The sequence below is a fragment of the Symsagittifera roscoffensis genome, chromosome 6 (assembly GCF_963678635.1).
Source record: "Symsagittifera roscoffensis chromosome 6, txSymRosc1.1, whole genome shotgun sequence".
In the NCBI taxonomy this organism is placed as follows: Eukaryota; Metazoa; Xenacoelomorpha; order Acoela; family Convolutidae; genus Symsagittifera; species Symsagittifera roscoffensis.
The window spans coordinates 17,516,489-17,541,668 of NC_087067.1; the positions used below are offsets into that span (position 1 = coordinate 17,516,489).

At 35.6% G+C, this 25,180-nt stretch overlaps 2 protein-coding genes across 3 annotated transcripts in view; one reads left to right on the forward strand and one right to left on the reverse strand.

The window, feature by feature from the left end:
• The first annotated feature begins 1,217 nt into the window (after positions 1–1,217).
• Positions 1,218–25,180, forward strand: part of LOC134848315 (lysosome membrane protein 2-like) — a 146,340-nt gene continuing 122,377 nt past the window's right edge. For both annotated transcript variants that reach the window (XR_010162922.1, XM_063865714.1), the window contains exon 1: positions 1,218–1,227. The gene's annotated coding sequence lies outside the window, so the exon portion shown is untranslated. The remainder of the gene's footprint in view (positions 1,228–25,180) is intronic.
• Positions 8,689–11,520, reverse strand: LOC134847811 (uncharacterized). The gene is made up of 5 exons (XM_063865030.1): positions 11,374–11,520; positions 10,750–11,088; positions 10,296–10,450; positions 9,579–9,783; positions 8,689–8,957 (listed from the first exon to the last, which is right to left on the reverse strand). The coding sequence occupies exons 2-5, from the start codon at positions 11,048–11,050 to the stop codon at positions 8,779–8,781; spliced, it is 840 nt and encodes a 279-aa protein (XP_063721100.1). The 5' UTR covers positions 11,051–11,088; positions 11,374–11,520; the 3' UTR covers positions 8,689–8,778.

The window sequence follows — 25,180 nt, forward strand, 5'->3', positions numbered from 1 at the left end:
CCCCCCGATTGTGGCCGGTCACCGGGTGCTTACGTCAATCTGGCCATCCCGGAGATCACTCAGTGGCTGCGGGATGTCGGGAACGGCACTTCAAAGTACAGAAAGGAGAAGAGTACTATCGATGATACTGATGGTCCATTGTCCTCTTTCAAAGAAAAGAGGTGGGAATTAAACCATCATGTCTACAAACTCTTATTTAATTTTTACGCCCAAAATATAATCATTCGATTTAAGTCATTTGATTGATATAACAAGTCAAACAAGTCAAAATAATTGATAGATTGATAGAACCCGGGTCGAGATCCCGCTCAAAAACCGCTCAAGATTTGAGCGGTTTGAGCGGTTTTCCAGCAAGATTTGAGCGGTTTGAGCGGTTTGGGCGGTTTGGGCGGTTTTTATGGAAAAACCGCTCAAACCGCTCAAATCTTGCTTAAAAAACCGCCCAAAAACCGCTCATTTCCTGCGATAATTTTTGAACGGTTTTTCAAGCAAGATTTGAGCGGTTTTTGAGCGGTCTTTGAGCGGTCTTCCCGGGTCGAGGTCCCAGACTCAACGATTCTCTTCTCTGCAAAACTCGAACGAACACGTTCATCCAGGGGCGACCAATATGTAGTAATTTTCCAAAAAGTGCCCAAAAACAGCATTTTTGACCAGCTCTTCACGTCAACAACCCCACCCCCCCCCCCCCAACGTACCCCCCCTCAACGTACCCCCCAACCCACGACGTAACCCCCTCACGTTTAACCATCCCCCCACGTAACCCCCAACCACGACGTGCCCCCTCTCTCTCTAGTTAGGGGACATCTAACTCTAGTAAGAGGTGGGGGGCAGCTACGTATAATTAAGAAACACGTAGTATTATTGTGGACTATTAAGCGGAAACAGGGACTTATCATAATCCCTCGTCTTATCCAAGCCAATATGAACATGATGACATGAAAGCAGACATTTGGCTGCTAATCGAACGTGTTTCGTTTCTAGTTGGTTAACAGAGAGCAACACACGGTGAATACCTAATCTGAAAATGTTTTAGTAGGCCGTCATTCCAATTTTATGGTAATATTTAGAGCACGTCATGCAATTCACATGCAAATGTGGACTCCTGGATATGTATGTATTCATTTCCCCAGTTTTCAGGGCAGCATGGCGTAACGGATAAGGCGTCTGTCTTCGAATCAGAAGATTGGGGGTTCGAATCCCTCCGTGGTCGACTATTTCTTATTAAATCTTGCGCGGTTTTTGAGCGGTTTTTTTAGATAAACCGCTCAAAACCGTTCAAATCTTGCGCGGTTTTTGAGCGGTTTTTTTAGATAAACCGTTCAAAAACCGCTCAAACCGCTCATTTTGAAGCAAGATTTTGAGCGTAATTGTCTAAAAAAACAGCTCAAACCGCTCAAATCTTGCTTCAAATTAGGTGAAAAATCTCGACTCGGGAACACATCAAAAGATTAGTTAACGTGTTGTTGGTTGGATCGTTGGTGTTGATAAACCGTTCAAAAACCGCTCAAACCGCTCATAATGAAGCAAGATTTTGAGCGTAATTGTCTAAAAAAACCGCTCAAACCGCTCAAATCTTGCTTCAAATTAGGTGAAAAATCTCGACTCGGGAGATAAATAAAAGTCGACTCATTAATTTTTTTAAAAAGTTTAATTGATGCAGGTTTTTTCCAAAATGCTAATAATACGAATATTGTTCAGCTAAGTGTGCTTTTCAAAATTCTGCAAGTGCTTCCCAAAACATTTTTCCTTTTTGCAAGCCTTAAGCTGGTTATATAGTCTGATTATACAATAAAAAAATAGCGTTGGTTGGCTGAAAATGGTCGAAGAAGTCGAAAAATAGAGCCAAAATGTGGACTGTTATGGTCGCTTCGACCCCTTCTAATAATCCGCCACTGATCAAAAGGACGTTAGATACCACTTTGAAAGACTGGATATATGTCGCGGGTCTCAACCCTTTGCAGCAAAAAGTTCATCTCGACAATTATCCATGTTGAACAAATTGATATTTTGGATTCAAAGTATTTATATTCATCTTGATTATCATCGGCAATTTTTCTCAATATTTTATACATAAATTTAAGTAGTATAAATGATTTCTGCGATTTAATTTAAGTACATTATTCACTCTTCGCTCTTAAATCGATCTTCTTTTGCTGTTTTTGGGTTTTCATAGACAAATATTACAACACAAAGTAGTAGCAAAACTATTCCGGCACAAACTAAAGTCAACCACACCATTCCAAAGTTCCATGTGGGTTCTGCATTTGAAAACTGGGTTGCTTCACTATTTGGAATGCTCGTCAGTATGCTCAAAAACAGTTCAGTCACTTTTGATTGGTCGTTTTTACTCGGGTCGTTCTCGGCCTCTTTGAAGAGGGGGTCGTACGTGACTTGCATCAAAATACCGCTGATTAAGTTAAGACAAACTAAAACAAATTTTGGGTAGAAAGTTAATCCAAAATTTGAACCTTTCTGTGATTAGATGTAGTTTTTGACCTCAGAATCAATTTTTGTAATTTTGTTCCAGTCTCAATTTTTTGTTAGAGTTGTGAAATATTTTCGATTGATTTTTTTCAAGTTCGGTAAGACTGAGCGCTTAAGTTTTTTAAAAGATAGTTTTTGCCGTTTGAAAGCGCTTCACGCTATTCAGTGGCGTTTTTATTAGGAAAAAACAGATATTTTGAGCACTTTTAAAAAATGTTGACCAAACAATTGCATTTTTTGGCGCGCGCTCCCCCTTCAAGCTTAGTTATATTGGCAACTAAGGCGCCTTTGGAAATATTTTGAGGTCGGCCATCCAAAAATGGATCTCGTAAAATTATACCAAAGGGGGGATACTGTGAAAATTTTTTCAACCAGAATTGAGGAGGGAAGAGGGAAAGCGGTAACCCTTACCCCCCCCCCCCCCCCCCCCCCCCCCCCCTCCCCCACCCCCAGCACACTACTGACCACAACTCAACTGAATGAGGGGACCGTTTTTCTTTCAATGGGCGGTCAATGTGAACGTGAACAAAAAACGTTTACTTGTACAAATTTTCAGATGGGGGAAAAGAAAAAGAGCCCAATTCTAATTTGAAAGCAGCTAAAACTAAAAATAAGGATAACCGGTTGTTGTGCAATTAGCACAGAATGTTCTGACCACATTCGTAAAAACTACAACAAGAACAACACTTTTTAATCTTCAACTTAGCGTCGTTCCTTCTGCGTGGTGTGATTATAGAACTATACAAACGCGTAAAAGTTAGTGAATTAGGTATAAAATACTACAAATATTTTTGAAAAACTAATAAACAAAAAATTGAAAAAAAATTCCAACATTTTTCCTAATTTTTTGCACTATTAATTTTAAATTTGTATGAAAATTTTTATGGGCCAGAAAGCGTTTAATGAAGTATTAGGAATAGTTTTAATCTAAATAAAATCAAGTTTTTTTAGCCTAAATGGCCAGTATTTATATATAACGAAGGTTACTCGATCGCTTTACTCGTTCGAAATTGGACCAAAACTCAAAAATGTTGAAACGGTTTTTCTCAACACAGATTTTTTTTGAAATTTTACAATGTCGTTCGAATCAAGACTGAAAGGGTTTTGATAAGATATATCACTCAACCCAACCCGATGATTATTTATGGTACCTGATTTTGCGTGCAAAAAAAGGAGAAAAAAAACTTAAACAAACGCGAATGCAAAGTTCCTTCACATTTTTCAATTGGTGGGAACAAAAAATAGAAAGAAAGATAAAACAAGACATTTAAATGAACTGTACAAGCAAGACTGGCAAACAGTATCTTAACTACATGCAGCCTGCAGTCTTTCGTCTCCACACATCTGCCGAACTGCAGTCCCACTAGTACCATGAGGATCAGCTGGATCACACCTGTGACCACCATCATTATGCCAGATGAGAAGTTGAGAGAGACGAATTGAGGACCATAATCTGTCTCACTCTTTGTGTCTAAATGTTTGAAAATGACTAGAAAGAAAGTTCAATTTAAAACTAGAAAGATGAAAACCCAAGGAATTTCCAAAAAAAATTGTATGCGATCTTTATCATAAATAAAATAATAGTTTTTTTTCAAAAAATAAAAACAACGGAAAGAATGCAATTTTAGGTGTCGATAAGCAGGAACATGGCAATAAGATAAGATAAAAGTTCATTTTGCCTGGGAACAGAAATAATCGAGAAAACATGAGGAGAAATTTCACGCTTCAAAAATTCCTATCTGTTTTGGTGCAAACGGTTATTATTTAAACAAAACTTGGAAAAACGACGGTAGCCAGCAGAAATTTCATAGTTTCTTCTAGTACCTGATATTTAGCGTGAATGATAAACCCAGCAAACAAAAATATTGCCTTTGTTCACTAACGTCCAGTTTCCTACTTCTCCAATTTACCTTTACTGATTTGCAGGTGCGCTTCGCAAAAGAAAACTATTCGCAATGAGGTTCCATGGATAATAATCGATTATAGAAGATTTTCATGGTCTCTCTCTCTATCTCTTTATAAAACTCTAAACAAATTGAATATAATGGATAAAAAAGGGGCATTATATTTTAATGGATTATAATAAATTAAAATGGATTATAACAAATTTTTATGAGTAAGAGCCTGGGATTTCCAAAACCTTAAAATCAAATATTGAAAACTTGAACGTTGCATTTGCTAAATTGTGTTTTATATTTGGTTACAGCAACAATTTGTAATGTTTTCTACTTGTCTTTTTTTTACTTGTCCCCACCTCAACCTAAATACTTTACACTAACTACCACCACTCTTACTTTCTTCTGAAAGAAATTAGGTGCATATATGGTTTTGCAAAGTTTAACTAATTGTGCGTAGCCTTAGAAATCGAGTAGGTTGTGAGTAATGCAGAAAAAGCTGCAAACAATGCAGAAAATTTTAAAAATGTTTTTAGAGAATATAATCCATTATAATCCTTTATAATGGATTTTAAATGGATTATAATCGTTTTGCTTTCTCCGAAAATAATGGATTATAATGAATTATAATCGATTGCGTGGTCCCAAAGTGTAATTATAATAGATTATAATGCCAACATTTGTGACCACGAAAATCGATTATAACCAATTTTTACCCAAGGAACCTCACTGCGGGTAATCGAAAGCAATTAAATTTCTCCAATACATTAGTGTCATAATTAAAATATTGCCTATTTTCCCTAAATCAAGGAAATTGTATAAATTTTGAGCAATTTTTGAGGACTTTTATATTTCAGCTTTTGAGTAGTTTCCTTTAGTTGCTTCAAATTCATATTTAGAGAAGCTAAATTGAAGTAAAACTAAAAATTAAATTGATCTTAGAAAAATTTTGGCAGAATAATTGGAACAAAATATATTGAAATCAGAGAACCAAAAAAATTGGGTTCGTTTTCAAATAAGCGAAGAATTTTTTTTCACTAACTATTTGCTTCAAATTCATATTTAGAGAAGCTAAATTGAAGTAAAACTAAAAATTAAATTGATCTTTGAAAATTTTTGGCAGAATAATTGGAACAAAATATATTGAAATCAGAGAACCAAAAAAAATTGGGTTCGTTTTCAAATAAGCGAAGAAATTTTTTTCACTAACTATTTTTTCATGTTAATAGATTTTCCTATTGAGTTGATTGCAACATATCTAAATGAACGCTTATTCAATGAGGTTAAATATTTTCAATTTTTATACAATTTTGTAAAATTGGCGGCACAGTTGCTTTTGCCAGTTACACATTCATTAGATCATCACTTGAAAAGTCTAATTAAATCAAAATAACTAAATTGAAAAAACTGGAGTCAATTCTTAAGCATGTTAATGTTATCACAAATTTAGATCTGCAATTTTTGGACCATTCAAAGCAGTCAACTACATTGATTTGTAAAAGCAGTAAGATTAACTACTCCATAATCAAAACGCCTGTAATTTTTGCATAATGATAGCAAACTTATTGCATCCCAAATTAAAGTTGCCTAAAATAGTTTCTCTCAATAAAATTTGGGTAATGAAATATGTTCATTTCAATTTTCCAAAAATTTTGTATAACTAAAAACTTAGACATGGAACATTGACAGCTGGTGGCCAGGCTCGTAAATTAAACTTAACTGACAAACTTTATTTTAAAAAAAGTCCGAATAAATTTTTCGAATATTGGGGGGGGGGGGGGTTAAATGTCTCTTACCAGAAAACTCATTGCAGTTTAATGAATGTTTGAGAAGGAAAAAATGAGATCAGTTTTTTTCGATTTTGAGACAACAACACTAATTTTTTTTTACCCGCCTTATGCTATAATTCCTTCGAGTCACTTATTTATTTGATTGGCACTATAAAGTCAATTTATTACAAAAAACTGCTTTTTAGCGGTTTTTGGTTCTTAAAAAATGTAAGCCGTCTCTAAAAATCCACAAAACAAAATGAAACTAAATAAAATTTTAGTAAAACTTAGAAAAAAATAACTACTAACACAGTTTCTACAAAAAAGACATCTTGTACTTCAAATGTATTAATGCATAACGTTCTCATTTTAAACTGAATAAATAAAATTAGGTTGACTAGGTTTTAGTGATATTGATCAATCTTGTAGAAAATTTAGCAATAATCTAGTTGTTCCAACCTTCGAAGAAAGTGGCAGAATATTTGTGCTCTGGGTGTTTTTTTCTCCAGACAAATTTGGTCTTTGTAACTAGGAAATTTAGGCAAAAGTTTTTAATCAGCCGGAATATATTATTTCCCTGAGCTCAAATTTAGAAAAAAAATATTTTACGTGTAATTTTTTTTTGTAAAGTTATGGGCGTTTGAAAATTGCTATTTGGGTTAATTTGGGACAATTAACGGGCGATATAGTTCGCGCTATTAAGGCGTAAGCGGAGATTTAATCGCTCTTAGAAATCTTTCCAAATTGTTGATGTTATTTGTCATATTTGTTACGCTACTAGGTGTAAAATCTATCACTTTGTACTTTTTATAGCAAGTAGTGGATGATTTTAAAACAATCTCAATTTTCAATTTTGATTGAAGAATTCATCATTTTTTGAAAGCAAACGCTGCTTCATAGATTTTAAAGGCAGTTGTAACATTAAGGAGGGCTTCGTCCTGATACGAGCAGTTTTGTTCAAATTTATTATTAAAAAGAGTGTATCGATTATATATCAGTCTGTTTTATCAGTAACTTAAGAAAGTAATTTCGCCGTAAGTTTTGATTGAATTTGCCTTTTTTGTTTTTAATCAAAAACTTTACATTAACACTTTCCGTTTATCTAAAAGTTTCGTCCTATGTGAAGTTTGTCAAACTGCAGTGTTGTTCATCAATAAAATAAGATTGATTGACCAAAGTTTCAAGTATCTCTGTTACGGACGACACTGAAAAAAACTTAAACATTTGAGCTGGTCATTTTGTTAAATGGAAATGTCTAAAAATTTTGTTATGAAAAACGCTTTTACAGCAAATTTGCGCATTCTTTTGCTTTTTTTCATTGTTTAAATGAGTTTCTTTGCATGTTTGAATAAAAATTTTGCATATTATAGCCAGAAAGTATTTATTTGGAGGCATATATTGGCATATATTGTTCAAAATTGTTCAAAATTTACACTTCAAAAGAGCACTGTTTTCCAGGAGCTGCAAAAAAATAACAAAGTAAAAAAAAACTTTTCCAAGAATTAATTTATAAAAAGTTTTTTGGACAATATATTTGAAGAAATTCTCAGCTTTGAAAATTTGATACGGCGTTTTCGATACTGCCAGCAAAATGGTAGACAAAAGTAAAATTAAATTTTTACTCTGAACTTTGATGACAATTTACGAAAAAATTACTGAGAATTTTAGCATAACTTTATACGTCTCACGACCGACAGCAAATGATCTGAAGTGCCATCTCTGAGAGTCTCAATTTTTGATTAAAAGCACTGACCAGTTTTTTCCGGGTCTGAAAATGCCAGTTTTCATCATTTCTGATATTTTTCTATCGCTGTGAAGTTATAACAAACTAAAATAAAGGGTAAAAACTGATCTTTTCAGACCGGGAATAAACTCATAAAGGCTTCAAATCAAAAATTCTGATTTTCACAAAGAGTAATTCAGATTATTTGCTGTCGGTCGATCTAGCAAAATTTGTTAAAATTTTAAGTAATTTTTTTTCATGTAGTTCTGGAAATTAGGCATCTTAGATAAAAAAAAGTCCTTAGTTTGCGTTTAGTTTTGTCCACTAGTGTATTTCTAAGTTTTTCAAATTGAGATACCTGAAATAGGCGAACAATCTTTGCCTTCATCTGATTTTCTTATACATAACCTCCAAAAACCGGCAGTAATTTGGAGCCCTTCCGTCTGGTTGCCCTTTTCAGCCGAAATAGCAATTATGCAGTCGACATGACTTAGCGATGCACATACAAGGGTTATAAAGGCCATGCAAATCGCACACGTATTCAAAGCGAATGGTGCTTCACAGACCATCAAATCATGCAAACAATAAAACTTTAATTAATATCTTGTTGTTGGTTTCAAAAGAGTTCTCAGCTGGTTATTAGTTTGTTCACAGTTTGTTCAAGCATTTACTCAGAAAAGAGGGCAAAACTAACACGATGCATGAAAAGTGTGCATTTTATGATAAATGACTAAATTTCATTTCTTCAGGCATTTAAAACTTACATGGATTTATTCGAACATATTTTAATAGGACTGATTCAAAAACAAAAAACAAGCTTTATGGATGTTAAATTTTAAGCTAAGCTCTGCAATAACTTGAATTTGTTCTGACAAAATGTTAATCTTAGTTTTTGAGGCAGTTTTTTTTATCGGCGCTGAGTTGTAGCCTGTCTCATTTCGACTGTTTTCCGAAGGCGTGCTTCGGTTTCGTCCTGCAGTCGCTGTATTTTGTACGTGTACTTTGGCTGAAAGAGATCTGTTTTGCGCTCGTTTATGCACTGCTCGTATAAATTTCGGCCTCCTTGGAACGACTTCGTATCGCCAGCTATAAAAAAGACAAAATTTTTTAATCCTACTTTTTAAACACTATGTTTTTAAAATCAAGAGTTTGCACAGTCAATTAAACTAAACTAAAAACGCAGTCAGCAAACTGAAAGTTGGTCAATTTTAGAGTTCTTGCTTAAATCTCTGCGAAGAGTTTCTAAGTTTCTAGAAAGGTTGAGATAAAAGGTTTCAAAACGTTACTATTATGAAAACAATTCCTTCTTCAGTTTAAATGAAATATGAACATCAGATATCAAACTGTATCAATTGTTGTTCCGAAATCCATTTGAAGTGAAGAAAACGAGAAGTCAGAGCTAGGCTATCCAAATATTCTGTGCTACTTACTTTTTATTTCTTGGAAACATTAAATAAAGTGACAGCTCTTGATTCAAATCTCCTCCCACCGCACATACAAATCTTTTTTTTTTGTGCATAATTACTAGATTTACAGGGTTTTACCAGGTTTCTCTAGTTTAAGTCGGAACAGCACTCCCTGTTTTTTTTTCGACACGCACTCCCCTTCAAAATTAGTATACACTGGCGCCCAAGGCGCCTTTAGAAAAATAACACCAAAGGGGGGACCCCTTGGTTGGTGAGGGGGTCGAATCATGTTTGTTCTTACTGGGCAGAGGTTCGTTTGCTTTTGGCAATCCCAGAGTGTGATGCGGTCTATCCCCGTGAGTCATCAGCCAAGTCGCATCCCCCCTCCTCTCCTTAATTCCCTTTTTGGCCTCGTAGTCCTCCACCTCGTTGGGCAGCAGTGGAGTGCAGAGGGGGTTGTACCCTGCATTGCGACATCTGGCCTTCATGAACAGTGCACGCATTTTCTGCAAAAAAGCCTAAGTGTATAATGGTGCTTTTGCAGTTTCCCACCCCCTCCCATTTGGTAAAACTAAAAAAATACAAAACTGAAAAAAGACCAAACTTTTAGAACATCAAAAGAGCCCTTGTAATCTCATTAAATGTAATTTTTTCAGCAAAACTTACTGCTTAATTTTCGCTATCAATTTCTATGATAATGAAAGAGAAAGTTCTAGCTTACCGTGAGTACAACGATGCTATTATTTTTCCAGAGGGTGGGAGATAAAGAGTCACACCTTGTTATGAAAGAATAGAAAGAAAGGCTCTTTTTCCTCCCCCCCCCCCACCTGCACAATTTTATTAGTAAAATTTTGTTCACGATATCCGATTGTTACGAACATTGGAATGCGAACTAATTAGGCCATGACAAACATATTTGGTCTTCATGTTTAAACTTGTAAAATTCCTCGTTACATCATAAAATTAATGTTTATGTGAGATGGGGGGGGGGCCGAAAGAAGCCACAGTTTTATTTCACCTCTGCGTGTTGGGTGATTTCGCTGACGAAGTTGTGCACTAGTTGGTTGATGTACTCTTCGGTCTGTTCGGAGGGGACTTTCCTCTTGCTCTCCATCACCAGCTGTTTATACATTTGAGTAATGGCCACTCCGTCCAGAGCCCAGCTACGGAGACCTGAAACAGAATTGCGGATTGAGGGAACCCCCCAACCTGTTGGGGCTCTTTTTCCTTTTCCCCCACCTCACACGAGCATCAAATGTATGATGTAACGAGTGGTTTTACAAGGTTGACTATGAATACCAAACATGTTAGTCATGGCCTAATTAGTCCGCATGTCAATTTGTGTAACAATTGGACATGGTGAATGGTGAACAGCTTTTTTAGTCGTATGAAGTAGCATGTTGGAGAGGGGAGGGAAAAGAGCCTCAAAATTGTAAAATGGGGAGCTTGAGAAGGGACTAATGCTAACTGACCTTTCAATTCAGTCTGTCTGTTGATATCGAAATGATGTTTATGATAATTATTGATAGTCTCTTTGAAGTGCATGTCATCACAAGCATGCTGCACATCATCAAACACTTCAACCACACTCATCCTTTCCTTCTTGGTCAGGTAGTATCCCAAATCCCACATGAAGGACAGAAGTTCTTTCCTAAGAGTGTCCACCGTATAATGTGTAGTGTCAGAGGCGTGTGCATGTTCTGTCAAGGACTTGATGTTGTTGCAGTGACTCACACCAACTTCCCGAACTACTTCTTGAGCCGCGGTTCCCATCGTAATATAAAGTAATAATTGGTAAATAGAGATACAGCCTGAAATAGCTCTTTTTAATGTATTTAAAGTTTCGATTTAAAATTTCAATTCCATCCCTAATAATAAAAAAGACCAGGTTCTGCATTTTTGATTAAACATGAAAAAAAGTCCAAACTGAACCAGATCTTTGCTTCAGTCAGCTCGTTTTTTCATGATTCACGAGAAAATTGGTAATGCGTATGTTTTTTTTTAAAAAAACAGTAGTTTGGAAGCTTTTTTAAATGTGATATCTCTACAGCCAGGGCAGGGTTATTTAAAGTAGACTTAAAATAAAAAGAGCTTGCTTGGTAGAAATGGCAAATGAATAATGCCTCTGCTTTTGTTGTTTAGATGGTAATTATAATGGTATGTCTCGTGTAACGTGTCTGTGTAATACTGATACTAGATAGCAAATACGGTTCTTCACTACTTTGAAACAAAATTAGACTCAATCAGAATCAAATAGCACGTGCCGTTTTTCATTATAAATTTGGTATGTTGTTTTGCATTTTTTTTCTAAAATAGAATCCAAGGTGAACTACAAAATAAGATGGAAAGAAACAACAGAGAAACCGAATCCGTGTTTATCAGTGTAGGTTGGCATGGAACCATATTTTCTGTTGCGAACACCGAAACACCAAACTTTGACTTCAGTTTTTTTTCGCAAAACTATGTATAACAAAAACAAACATCATCTTTATCAGTTAAATATTCCTTAGTCTGTTTCAACTTATTTTTTTTAAAATTGGATTAGTTTGAGGGGCTAAAAAATCAACAACAAGCATCACTCGCTGAAAATTTTTAATTTTGATTACAAGAATAATTAATAACAAGACTGCTCGTATCAGGGCGAGGCCCTGATTGTTCCGACTGCCTCTTAAGGTCTATGGAGCAGTACAGTGCTGATTTAAATTATCCGGAAAAAAACGAACAAAACTTGAATTTTCAAACGCGTTTTTCTCAATTTGGGTTGAAATTAGACAAAAAGTGAATAGATCAAAAGTTGCTTAGAATTTCATCAGATTTTTACCCCAAAAAAGGTATATCTTGGCTTTTTTGAATTAATCAAAAATTACGCTGAAACTCTTTTGTTAATTGATGGATTATATATATCACAAGAAGCTTTTTACACAGCCTAACAAATTTCTAGGAGTGTTAAATCTTCTAAAACCTGTATAAGAGAAAATATTTTTGCTTGATAGTCATGAAATGGTTTTTTTTCCATATAAAAACCCAAAATCGTTTCTTGAAAACAAATTTTAAGCAATTTACTCAAATTTTTGGAGGTTTAACTTATCTGGAACTTCGTTGGGCTGTGTAAAAGGCTTCTTGTGATTTATACTCCGCATCAATTAACAAAGTAGTTTCAGCGTAATTTTTTGATTAATTGAAAAAACCAAAATTACCCATTTTTGGAGTAAAATTTTGATTGAGAAACTCGGAGAAAAAATTGCACCATATTAATTCTGATGAAATTCTAAGCAATTTTTTTCTCTTCAATTTTTGTCTAATTTTAACCCAAATTGAGAAAAACGCGTTTGAAAAAATAAAGTTTTGTTCGTTTTGTCCGGATAATTTAAATCAGCCCTGTATTAACACGAAAAAATTGAATGTAATAAAAAAATGAATTTTTTTAATTTGAGATTTTTTGTGAAATTCATCCCCCACACACTTATAAGGTACAAAATGATAAATTTTGCTTCTAGTAGCAAATCAGTTATGGCAATTAAGCTTCCTTCAACCAATTTGGAACGATTTCTGAGACGGATTAAATCTCGGCTTACGCGTTAATAGCGCGAATTGTATCGCGCGTTAATTGTCCCAAATTGGCCAAAGTGGCAATCTTTAAACCCTCATAACTTTTGAAATTTAACCTTAGGACAACAATACCTTTCGAATGATATAAGAAACCCCGTCAAAAATGGCTAGTTAAAAAGCCGAAATTTGTCTGAAGAAAAAAAACCCACCCGAGCTCAAATAATCCTTTACTTCGTTACAAAAGTCGGAATAATAAGAAAAATAGCCAAATACGCAAGTAAAATTTGCGGATCTACTAAACAATTGCCCCCTTTTTAAGAAAGGGCGGAAATGGTTAAGTAGTTTAAAATAACGCATTTCCGACCAATCAGAATGCAGCAAAATTCTAATTCTCAAAAGAAAGCTCAGTGCTAATTTACTGCTTTTATTAAAAGGGGTGGCAATTCTTAAGTAGATACCATAGAGGGGGGGGATTGTTAAGTAGATCCTAACTTTCTTTCAAAACACCCAAAAAATATGACCGAACAAATTTATTGCTTCATAGATTTTTCAAAACAGTCGTTCGTTGCCCGTCAACAACTATATGGGGGCAAGAAATGCCGCATGTTAAATTACATTCATGCCATCAATGCCGCATGCTAATTGTCGCTAATTGTCAATCAATCGAAGTTTTTTTCTAGCTGGCAACTCCAGCTAAAACTTTCTTCCCAAGCTAAGCCAACCCTACAACTCATAGTACAAACAAACACTGAGTTTATGTGGTACGCATATGAGCATTTTGCTGGTTTGCGATACACGAAAATTATAACTATAACCAAGAGAAAGATTTATTCCTACACAAATAAGGGGAAATGGACTTCTGACCCAAAAAAGCTTTATCAGTCTTTTAAATTTTCTAGGTAGAAAAATTGTCAATAATTTTTTGAATTTTTGTGTCGATTTTGTGTTTCGATTCTGTGTTTGTTTTTATATGCCCACCGACTCGAATATATGTCCCGACTTTGAGCTCGACCCCAGAGCTTTCTCGACCATGCGTTTGACCAACCTCGGCTAAAACATAAATCCCAAACCGAACTTATCGAGTCTGGCCTGGCATCAAGCTAAGAGCTCAATAAAAAATTCGCAGTCTCTTCAGAGTTGAATCTTGGGACCAAGTTAACTCCCCCCCCCACCAAAGCCGTTTGAGGGGGGTGGGAGGATGTTTATTTGGTTCTAAGTTAGAAATTTTCAGCCAATCGGAATCGAGCTTTTTACATGCAGCGCTTAGCAAATATAATGCGAATTAAATACTGGGGTGGAAGATCTTAACTTGGTCTATCTGGTGGGGGGGGGGGGGAGGGGAGGATGTTAACTTGATCAGAATCTTGTAGTAATACATTGATCTTGTAGTTTGCTTTAACCTAAGCTTAGTACTCTGACGAAACAGTAAATAAAGTTGCTTTCAAAAAATTAAATTAACAGGCCAAACTGTGTATTTTAAGAGGATTCCGCAACAGGCTAAAACAAAATTGTCAACAAAGCCAATTTTTTTTGATCTTCTTTACTTTTCAGTTTCCACGGACAAATACCTAAAACATTGTATTGCCAAAAATTGCCTCAAAAGCAGGCAATTTTGTAGAATCCGCAACAAAATTTGTGGAATCCGCAATAGTTTTGCGGAATCCGGAACAGTCTGTGGAGCAGTCTCCAGATCAGTCTGTGGACCCGTGAATAAACAATAATATGTGTTTTTGGTAAATTTAAGCTGTTGTGTAATCCGCAAATTGTATGCGGAGTCCGCAAATTGCAAGTGGATTCCGCAAATTATAAGGGGAATCTGCAAACTAAGCCGAATCTGCTAAAAATTGCGGAAGCTGAAAGAGTTAGTTATATTCGCTCGTTGCAGAATCCGCAATAAAACTAATGTGCCGAAAAAGTTTACGTTAAAATATTTGTGCAAAAAATTTGTCGGTGGAATCCACTTATACTTTGGACTGTTTATGAACTTGTCTCTGGATTCCTGTGAACTGCAGACACCAAAATGTGCTTCTATCCAGTGCACAGTTTTGCCTCGTTATGTAACTTGAGTTTTGATTACTTAAAAATGCATTAAATCTCGGTGCGAACAACTGAGTGTCATGGCGAACAACTAAAGTTTTTTCAAGAATGCACAGATGAAATGATTTGTAATTGAACTGTGCGAAATTGTATGAATAATTTTGCTGACTCAATTTTTTGAATAAGTTTGCTATGGATTTGAAAATAAAAGTATCAGCAGAATACCGGGAGGCTGAAACATCGAATTAAAAAAACTCTAATTTATCCGTAATTTAGCTCTACCGACGTTTTTTTGTTTCATTTACGCACCCGCGGTACTTTCGAAGATTTATTGGTTTGAATCATTGAAAACTAAATCATTTTGTCCAACTGGGAGTGAAAAATTGAAGCTAGACAGTTAAAATGGAGAGCAGAAAGGACTCGAGCGGTGAGGAAAAAGATACTTCGAAGGGGGAGGACCATCTGTACTACTTACCAGAACGCATCAGCAAGGTCAGATACGATGGCGTGCACATTACATTTTGGACCAACTCCCCCCACCCCATTTCTCCTCCTCTCACTCTCTCTGTTTGAAACTAGAATCCCGCCACCCAACTATTTAGAATGTCAAAAGGTCTTTAAGTTGCATGTAAATTACTCAATTCCGAATGGCTGAAAATTAATTTTAAGTCAAAATAACATCCGCCCCAAACCGTTTCAGACTCGGATGGTGGATGGCAACTTGGTCCAAAACGGTCTATACGGGCCTTTATAATTCAAAATGTTTATTTTTCAGGATTATTTGCTTCTTCCCAAGAAACATGTTCTGGCATCCTTCGATCACATTCTCAGTGACTATTCAGGTTAGCATTGAGAAAAACTTTAGTTTGAAGTTGTTATTTCAATTTAATTCTGTGATTTGCAAAAGATGCATCAAAAGTCTGCGAGATTGTCTGACGATATAATTTCCTCAACTTTCTAGGTGGAGTTAATTTCGTGAGCGAAGAAATGCTTTTGGACGCAGTTTTTTTTCAGCTCCTTTAGAAACATATGGCATTCATTATTTCATGTTTCCGAACCCTCAACCCTCCAATGTGCATCGAATTGCGAACTTTAAGCGCAAGTCGCTGGGGTTGTAACGTCATGTGCAATACATTTCTTTGTGTATCTTCTCTAAATTTATTGTCTTGATTTTGCATGCAACACTGTAAAAAGCCCAGCTTTTTTCAACAGTAATTTTTGTTACGTCTTCAGGTGCCTTTGGCCGGTTCCAGGCACTCATGATCCTCCTGGTGATCTTACTTGCCATGGCCTTCAAAACTCCAGACATATTACGCAATGCCATCACTCCTCGACTCATTTTGGAAGACATTCAGTACCGTTGTGTGCCTCTGCATAAGAACCTGTCAGCTGGGATGTTCGGCTTCAATGTGATTGACAATGTCTTTCGGAACGTCCGAGATCGATGCCGTACTTTTCAGGTACCCAATAGAAAATTGAAAGTATTTATAATGACAAAGTTAACCGAAAGGAGCACATTATGCTTAATTCAGAAACGTTGAGAAACTTTGTGTCAGCAAAAGCTAGTTTTCAGTGGAATATATGTGTCAAGGGTGTCCTGAAAATTCAGGTATAATATCAATATTTGACTGTAACTGATTGTTCTTTGTAAGTATTTCTGACTAGCGGCCAATTTTTTGTAATACCTTAAATAATTCAAGTTTCGAAAGGCGTATTTTAGGAATCAATTTAAAATAAAATTAAACTTGTGTAAAACAGCTACTATATTCCAGTCAACAAACTTATTTTGCTTGATTAATTAATCAAATCAATCAATTTATCGAAAAATAAGTACTTGTAATTTGCTACTATTTTGACATCAAAAAATTATTCAGTTTTTCTACCGAATCCTCTTCAATCAAATAGAAATTAAAGCAGTCTTGAAAATCAAATTTTTGGTAATCCGACATCATAAGTATCAATCGCCATAGAGAAAAGTCAGAAAAGGTGATAGTCAAGAACTATGTTTCAAGTATTTTTGAGCTTGAGAACAAATTTTTTTTGTCAATAGATCTACAACAAACCATGGAATACTATTTCAAGAAGGCAAAACTTGTCGGCATATGTGAGGACACTTACATTGATGGATTATCTCAACAACAATAAAACTCTACCCACAAATTTTGCAAAGACAGTGCGCTGCTACGAAGACCCTTCATCTGCAGTTATGTTCAACCAATTGAGGTGAAATATATTCAAACTCCTTGAGCGTAAGGGAGAAACTTCTTCAGGAAATAAATTGCTTTGCGACTCTTAAGATTTGGTGTTTCACAAAAACCTTTTTTGGCCGGCCAACCCTAAAAAATTTTTTGATGGGAATTTGGTAACAAAATTTTTTAAGTAAATTGCATTTTTTTAAATGCCTTTAAACTAATAGAAAAATGCATAAACAGGAAAAAACCGCTATATCAATCTTTTGACCTAAAAAAATCCTACTGCCTATTTAAGAGTCATGATTGTAGTGCTCAACGTAGTGTTCACGCAGAAAATTGTTTTTCGGGGTTTGGTTTTTGACTTCTTAATAAGTTCATTTCCTTAGTCAAAAGGAAGTCAAACTCCACTATCGAACAGCGAAAGCGTAAAAGTCACAAAAACATGATCAACTTCTAGTTTCTAAAGTGAAAACTAAATATCAGATTTCCCAACAAAAATATTTTTTCACCTAATGATCTAGTTTTCTCAAATAGGGTTAATTTTTTCAAAAAACTATCCCTCAAAACCATGAGGGATTCAAAATCAATAATAAATTGTTCTAGAAATTCAAAGAACTTAAAGGTCATCTATTTTTTTTTCTATGAAAATCAAAAATTGAGATTTTTTCAAGAAATTCAGTGTTTTTTTATGTTTACTTGCGTTCATTACTCTTTTCCAATCTTCGATTGGCTCTATTCTCAAATATCTCACAAAGTTAGTAGAAAACATAAAGTGTTACTGGCAACAAGTGAATCCGACCATTCATATTTTTTTTGGCAATTTAAATAAAGTAAAGTTCGTAAAAAGATTTTTTTAATATTATTTTCTTAACACTTTCAACGGCTTAATAAATATCATTTTTACTGCTTTTTATGCAAAAAAAATGAATTTTAGTCCACAATATTGAAGTTAAATTGTTGATGACCTGGCCTCAAAAATTCCACCTTGGTAAGTAGTTCATGGCGTCCAATTTTGTTGACCATCAAAAAATGTGAAAAGCGACTCTTTTTGAAATCCCCCTGAAAAAACCTAGATCTGGTTGTTGTCCAAAGCAATCCGCAAGGTGCCCAAAAATGAAATTTGAACTACTTTTGCCAAACTGATTCGGAAGGAGTGAAATATCTTTTGGTTTCAGAAGAAAATTTATGTTCATTTTTTCAATCAATTTTTCAGTTTGAGGAAGAACAAGTACCAGAAGAGCATGGAGACTGCATACGAGCAGTTCCAAATGGTCTGCTATGGGAGATCATTTTACAACGTCATCAACAGACCAATCACATACTACTATTTCTCATCCAGCATTGGTAAGTCTTTATCATGTACAGTATTGGTATATTCATGATCAGACGCAGTAGAACAAATGAAATAAAAGTTACCATGGCTCATCTACAAATTATGTTTTTTTTTGTTCTCATCAAGCGTTTTTTGCTGACAAAGCAAATTATAATTCACCGCTGCGTGTTATCCGAGTATTGCCAATTCTACAAGTATATGATTGGCTCTAATTTTCTGGATATCCGCAATGGGGTTCCATGAAAAAAAAAATCGACTAAATTTGAGTTTTGTTGTCAGTGTCTATAAAAGTGGATAAGATTAGATTGTAATAAATTTATGATTTTTATAGCTACTATTTTAAAAAGCATTAAAATTTATTGCAAATCAATTACAATCGATTACTTTTCACTTTTAAACATGAATCAATTTTATAATTATTGAAACTTCATTTTAAACTTCAATGAAACTTTTTCAGACTTTTTTGAGATGCGATCTTAAACGCACATAAAATAATTTGCACATTTTAAACTTAAGTTAGCTACCTATTGTTAAACTACAGCTTTTTTCTGCGCACCCTTGGTTTTTTCTACTCAATATTGTTCCTTTCAACCATTTTCTTAATCTATTTAGAAAATTTGGGGAGCGGGGAGTTGAGGCCGCGCGGGGAATTGGGGTTGTATGTATGTCTATACTAAAGATATGTATGTACATAATAGTTTTGAGAAGGAGCGCGCAGTGAAAATTAAAGTTTATCCTTGAAAATCTTCTAAAAAAGGTCAAAAAAGCATTTTCGATTTGTATTTAAAAAAATGATTATGGAGGGAAGTTTGGATGTAAGTTTGTATGTATGGAAGGGCAGATCTAGGATTTTCTTGGGGGGGGGGGGGGGGGGCGGATTTTCAAAAATTTCTAAAAATTTTGTCGACTTTTTTAGGTCAATCAAATTGGTTTTCCGAGCTCTCCTTAAGTATTAAAAAGGTAGGGGGGCGTCCGTATGTATGGATATACTTATTTTAGGGGAGAGAGCGGAGTGCGCCAAAAAAAAATCATTTTTTTGCCTAAATCTGAAAATTGCCGTTTTTGACTTTAATTATCAAAAAAATCATTGAAAAAAATCTGATCGGAAAAACTTTCAATGATTGGAACAAAAAAATCTAATTTAATTGATTTTAAATGGGTTAGTTTTAATTTTAAGTTTGATAGAAACAATGGATTATAATCGATTTTTTATTGAATTTTGTTGTCTGAGAGCACCTTGAAAATTGATTATATTATTAATATTGTAGACACAAAATCCAATATTTAGATATACGATAATATCCGTCCAAACTAATATGTCTAAAACCAATGCTTCTATTTACATTCGTTGATTGGAAAAAAAACTTTTTTGATCAACCGTGAGTCAAATCTTTTGATTTTTTGTATGCAGAAACATCTTTTCTGTTTCAGGATCTTTAATTTTGGGAGTTCTTGCAGATCTCTATGGCCGATACCAAGTAAAAATAAAATTCAAGCAGACATTTTTGTTGAAAATATTCGTTTCAAGTCTTTTTTTTTAATCTGATTTTATATCAAAAATGACACAGAAGGAAAGAAAGCAGCTCTTAAGAGTTGATGATTATTGTCTAAAATTTCAAAAAATATGGATCTTGATTGGTTATGTCATCTTTGTTAAATTTGTCTGTCTGAACTATAACTTCTGAAAGGTGTCAAAATACTTGGCGTATCTACTGGCAGTGCACATATTTGTGCCGGTGGCACCCACCTACCCCGCTCTACTGCTCTCTTACACTCTGGCTGGGTTCAGAGACCTCCCTTTGTACTACTTGATGGTACTTGTCATGATGGAGTCGACTACCTGGACTTATAGGTTGCAATGATGATAGCTATTATACTTATTTACTAAATTGGTGCTAATAGCTATATTATTTTAAAATCACGCCAATAAGTACATTGTAATTTTTGCCGCCAATATTTTACAGAATTTTTCGTCAATCTTTTCCCAAGACTCAAATATTTCTCATAATCCCAAGATCAAAAAATTCCAAAACTTTGGCGATATGTGCTCATCTATTTCGTCAAATTACGATACTTCTAGAGCTTTTGATTATCTTTTCCTCAAATAAATCTACTACTTCAAATTTTTCAACTTAATCGTGCTTTTTATGGAACGAGTGTGGTTTGAGAAATCCAAACAAGGCTGGTTCGATAGTTTTGTCGTAAGACCCCAAAAGATGAAAAGAGAATGGCTGATATATCCCTAGTTAAGAACTACATGTAATTTCTCGGGTAATTTTTTTGGAGTGGTTTATGTTTTTTCGTTCTCGAGCAACAAGCAGAAATCTGGATGTTCTCGAATCTCCGAATTTTCTAGTAAGCAGCTCCACTGTCGCCTAATTACCTGTTTGAATTTGACTTCAAATTTGAATTTGATTGAATTCATATTGTGAGGTTTCAATACAACAAACGATGTATAGATAAAACCACACAGGGACAAGTCACAATCACTTGTTTTTTAGGGCTAAGTTTCTGGCCATCACTTACACGGGTGACTTCCTGAACTTCACAGTGGACATGTTGGGGCGTGGTTTCTGTCCCAGCTGGAGACTCTACCTCTTCATATTCGCCCTCCCAGGCATCCTCACCTGGACTCTGTTCGCCTGGAGGTTCTTCGAGTCCCCCAGATGGCAGCTGGCCAAAGGACACTTAAAGGAGGCGGCAGACGGGCTCTACAGAAGTATGTAACAGATATTTGTTATGCATTCAGAAGTTGTAAGCAAACCCTTCAAAAACGCTCTAACATTTCTTTGAAAGCCGGATAAAAACTGAAGCAAGTTTTTTTGAGCGTAATTGGACAAAAAACGGCTCAAACTGCTTAAATCTTGCATAAAATGGAGCAAAAAATCTCGATGCCAACGGGATATTTGTTACCTCGAATAAACAATACATTTGTTTCCCTGTGATAGCGTTTTTGCATTCTACTATAGCTGGTATATTTGACATGTGCTGATTTGTTTGCGTTTTTGACGCACAATTTTACCCCAAAGAAGTATGGTCATAATGGGCTTCATGAAATACCTCCGAAATGAGACTTTTGACTAATGAAGGAGAAGAGGGAGGAGGAGGAGGGGGGGGGGGCTCTATAACTGGAGTCGCACAAAGTGTTGAATTTCGCAATAGATGTTAAACTTCGCAATAAGTGTTAAACTTTGTCTACTTCGTCTACAGGAGTCCTCATTGTTATCAATCCTCAATCTGAGCAAATCCAAAGCATAACTTTCAGAATATGATTGCATGTTACCTATTCGCATATATAAAGAATCTGAGTGTGTTTCAATTGTGCTTCAGTGGCTCACATCAACAACAGAGAAGTGAAGCAAGATGACCTTGGAATGGACGTCGAAGGTCGGTAACACAAATGTTGAGATCGCCAAAAATAATCACTTCTATCTCCCCTACCACATAAACAACATCTGGTATTTTTGCGGGGAGGAAGGGGGTGTAAAAATTACTTAGACCCGCTTTTGATGTCTGAAGCTACGAGTAAATGCTATAATTTCTCCATCAATTGACACAAGAATTTTATTTGCGCCGCAGGGTTTTTTGATGCAGATACCACCAAAAAATGTTCATAGGCGTTCAGAGTAGATTGAAGTATCATATCACAACGCTAACCGTCGTCATTTTAGCTGTAAGTAATTTTTTGAAGCACAAACTTTTTCATCAATAGCAATTTGAATGAGATAAAAACAGAGAAATAGAGTTGCTTTGAACTAATTTCAAAATTTTGAAAAAAAAACTACCCGTAAATTTAGTCTTGAGGTCACACTTATCTAAATTCAGACAAATCAATGACGGATTAACTCAAAAAAATTAACTAAAAAGTAAACTTGTGATAATAAACTAACGAATTAACCAAAACTTGTTAATTGTTGCTTTCTGATGCTCTCTTTTCAATTCTGTTGCATTTATGATGCTCTGTTTCTCAACTCAATTAATTTAATTTGTGCAATTGGTTCTTTGTCAACCACTACTTCTTTTCCATCTTCAGTTCAAACTCTAAAGATCTACTGTTACTCTAAATATGAACTGGTTTGTGGGCCCAGTTTTTTCTTTTCCGGTCAAATCTTTCAATTTGCAACTAGTACTTTTTAAGAAAGATGGACTTGAAATAGCGATAGCCTACTAGACCAAGGTGCAGGAGCAATCCAACAGAGTGTTCATCCAACAAAGGATTAGCAATTGAAATACTGTTTAGCGGCACTGGCATAGGTCCTGAACAAAATATATAATTTTTAAAGTACATAAAGAACGATTGCATGAGTGCATAGCAATAACGATGAACAAAGTGGTGAATGTGGCTCACGAAACATTTTGCAATGCGAAGAGCTAGACCACGGCCATTCTATTAGCCTAGTTTTAGCATTAGTGGAGGACCACAATGACAACGTAGTTCGCAGGAAAACGCTAATGACGAAGCTGAAGGCGCAATAACCGACAGTTTCCGATGATCTGGATTTTAGAAACGTCAGAACGTTGTTAAACGGCATGTACCTAAAAAATGCAAACCGAGTTGAAACAGTGCTTAAAAATGTGCTCGAGGCAGAAAGCAAATGCAAATGGGGCGAAGAACCAATTGTGCACGAAGCGTGGCTAATCTGGACCTCGTGCAAGGGACTGCAAGCAGGAGAAGATTGGTTTTCCTCAGTTGCTCTGCTGCAACCTCATTTCAATGAGACGATCTCATTGTGGATATAGAGTGCAACAATCATTCAGTTCGCGATTGGCATTATTTTTAACTTTAGTAGCTGAAACAAAAGTACGACAATGAAAAGTGCAAACGGCACCGTTTAATGATTGAGGGTAAGTGATCAGTGGAGTCAGAAATCAAAGACTGCAAAGATTCCGAGAGAACATATTCTACGACGAGCTATTTGCGCCTAGCTACATTGTGAATCTGATTAATGTAAGCTCAGCGTTGGCTAAGAATTTCGGATTCCATTTTTCCTCAGATCCTTCTCATCTTTGTCCTGGATAATTGGCACCTACTGTCAAAGCACTAGAGAAACACTAAAACTCTAGCGATGCAATCAATTGAGAAGACCAGTGGTATAATGTTGTAGTAGCAATGACTTGCAACTTAGCAATCATAATTTAACATAAGTTGTGAATGTGGATTAACTGAGTTTCTACGTAGCGTACGCGACTATCAACTGCATGCAGAAGCAATTTCAAAACAGACTATATAAAATGCATGCAGAAGCAATTTCAAAACAGACTTACAAAGTTTTATTGAGATCCAGGAATGAGTAGAATTTCCAAGCATACGTAGGCGCGTTGTGAATTGAGTTTCATCAAATAATTTAGTCGACTGGTATCTGCGCCGAGATTGGTATTCATCAAATAATTTACCGACAGGTATTCCCGACTGGTATACCGACTGGTATACCGACTGGTATACCGAATAGTTTACCGACTGGTATACCGAATAGATTACCGACTGGTGTTACCGACTGGTATACCGACTGGTATTCATCAACTAATTTACCAGGTGCTTTTATTCTACGACGACCTATTTTCGATTACCAGCTGCGCACCTCCGCAGCAATTTTTTTGTATTTCGTAGTATTTTTGCAGTCACGCTCTTGTACTGTTCAATTCTCAACATCATCCATTCTGTTGAGAAGTATTGGGCACTTTAAACTCTTGATTCGCCCAAAAGTTTCTTCCAATTTTTTCATATGTTTTTGACGAAGTTCAACTTCATTGTCGGAAGCTACACTGGCGCTCCGTATTTAGCCAGATCTTTCTAAAATTTCACCAGGGTATCAGTTTTCTACAACAAGAAGTTAACTACTACCAGTCGACTAAATTAATTGATGAAACTCAATTCACAACGCGCCTACGTATGCTTGGAAATTCTACTCGTTCCTGGATCTCAATAAAACTTTGTAAGTCTGTTTTGAAATTGCTTCTGCATGCATTTTATATAGTCTGTTTTGAAATTTCTTCTGCATGCATTTTGTAGCCGCGTACGCTACGTAGAATTTCAGTATTTCACATTCACAACTTTTGTTAAAATATGATTGCTAAGGTGCAAGTCATTGCTACTACAACTTCATACTACTGATATTCTCAATTGATTGATCGCTAGAATTTTAGTGTTTCTCTAGTGCTTTGACAGTAAGTGCCGGTCATCCGGGACAAAGATGAAAGGGATCTGAGGAAAAATGGAAGCCGAAGAAATGCTTAGCCAACGCTGAGCTTACAATAATTAGCTTCACAATCTGTACCTCGTGCTAGGGACTGCAAGCAGGAAAAGATCGGGTTCTTCAGTTGCTCTGCAGCTACCTCATTTCAATGAGACGGTCTCATTTTGGATATAGAGTGCAACAATCATTCAGTTCGCGATAGGCCTTATTTTTAACTTTAGTAGCTGAGACAAAAGTACGACAATGAAAAGTGCAAACAGCATCTTTTTAATGATTGAGGGTAAGTGATCAGTGGAGTCAGAAATCAAAGACTGCTAAGAATCCGAAAGAACATCTTCTTTGACGAGCTATTTGCGCCGAGCTACATTGTGAATCTGATTATTGTAAGCTCAGCGTTGGCTAAGCATTTCGGGTTCCATTTTTCCTCAGATCCTTCTCATCTTTGTCCTGGATGATCGGCACCTACTGTCAAAGCACTAGAGAAACACTAAGACTCTAGCGATGCAATCAATTGAGAAGTCCAGTGGTATAATGTTGTAGTAGCAATGACTTGCACCTTAGCAATCATAAATTAACATAAGTTGTGAATGTGGATTAA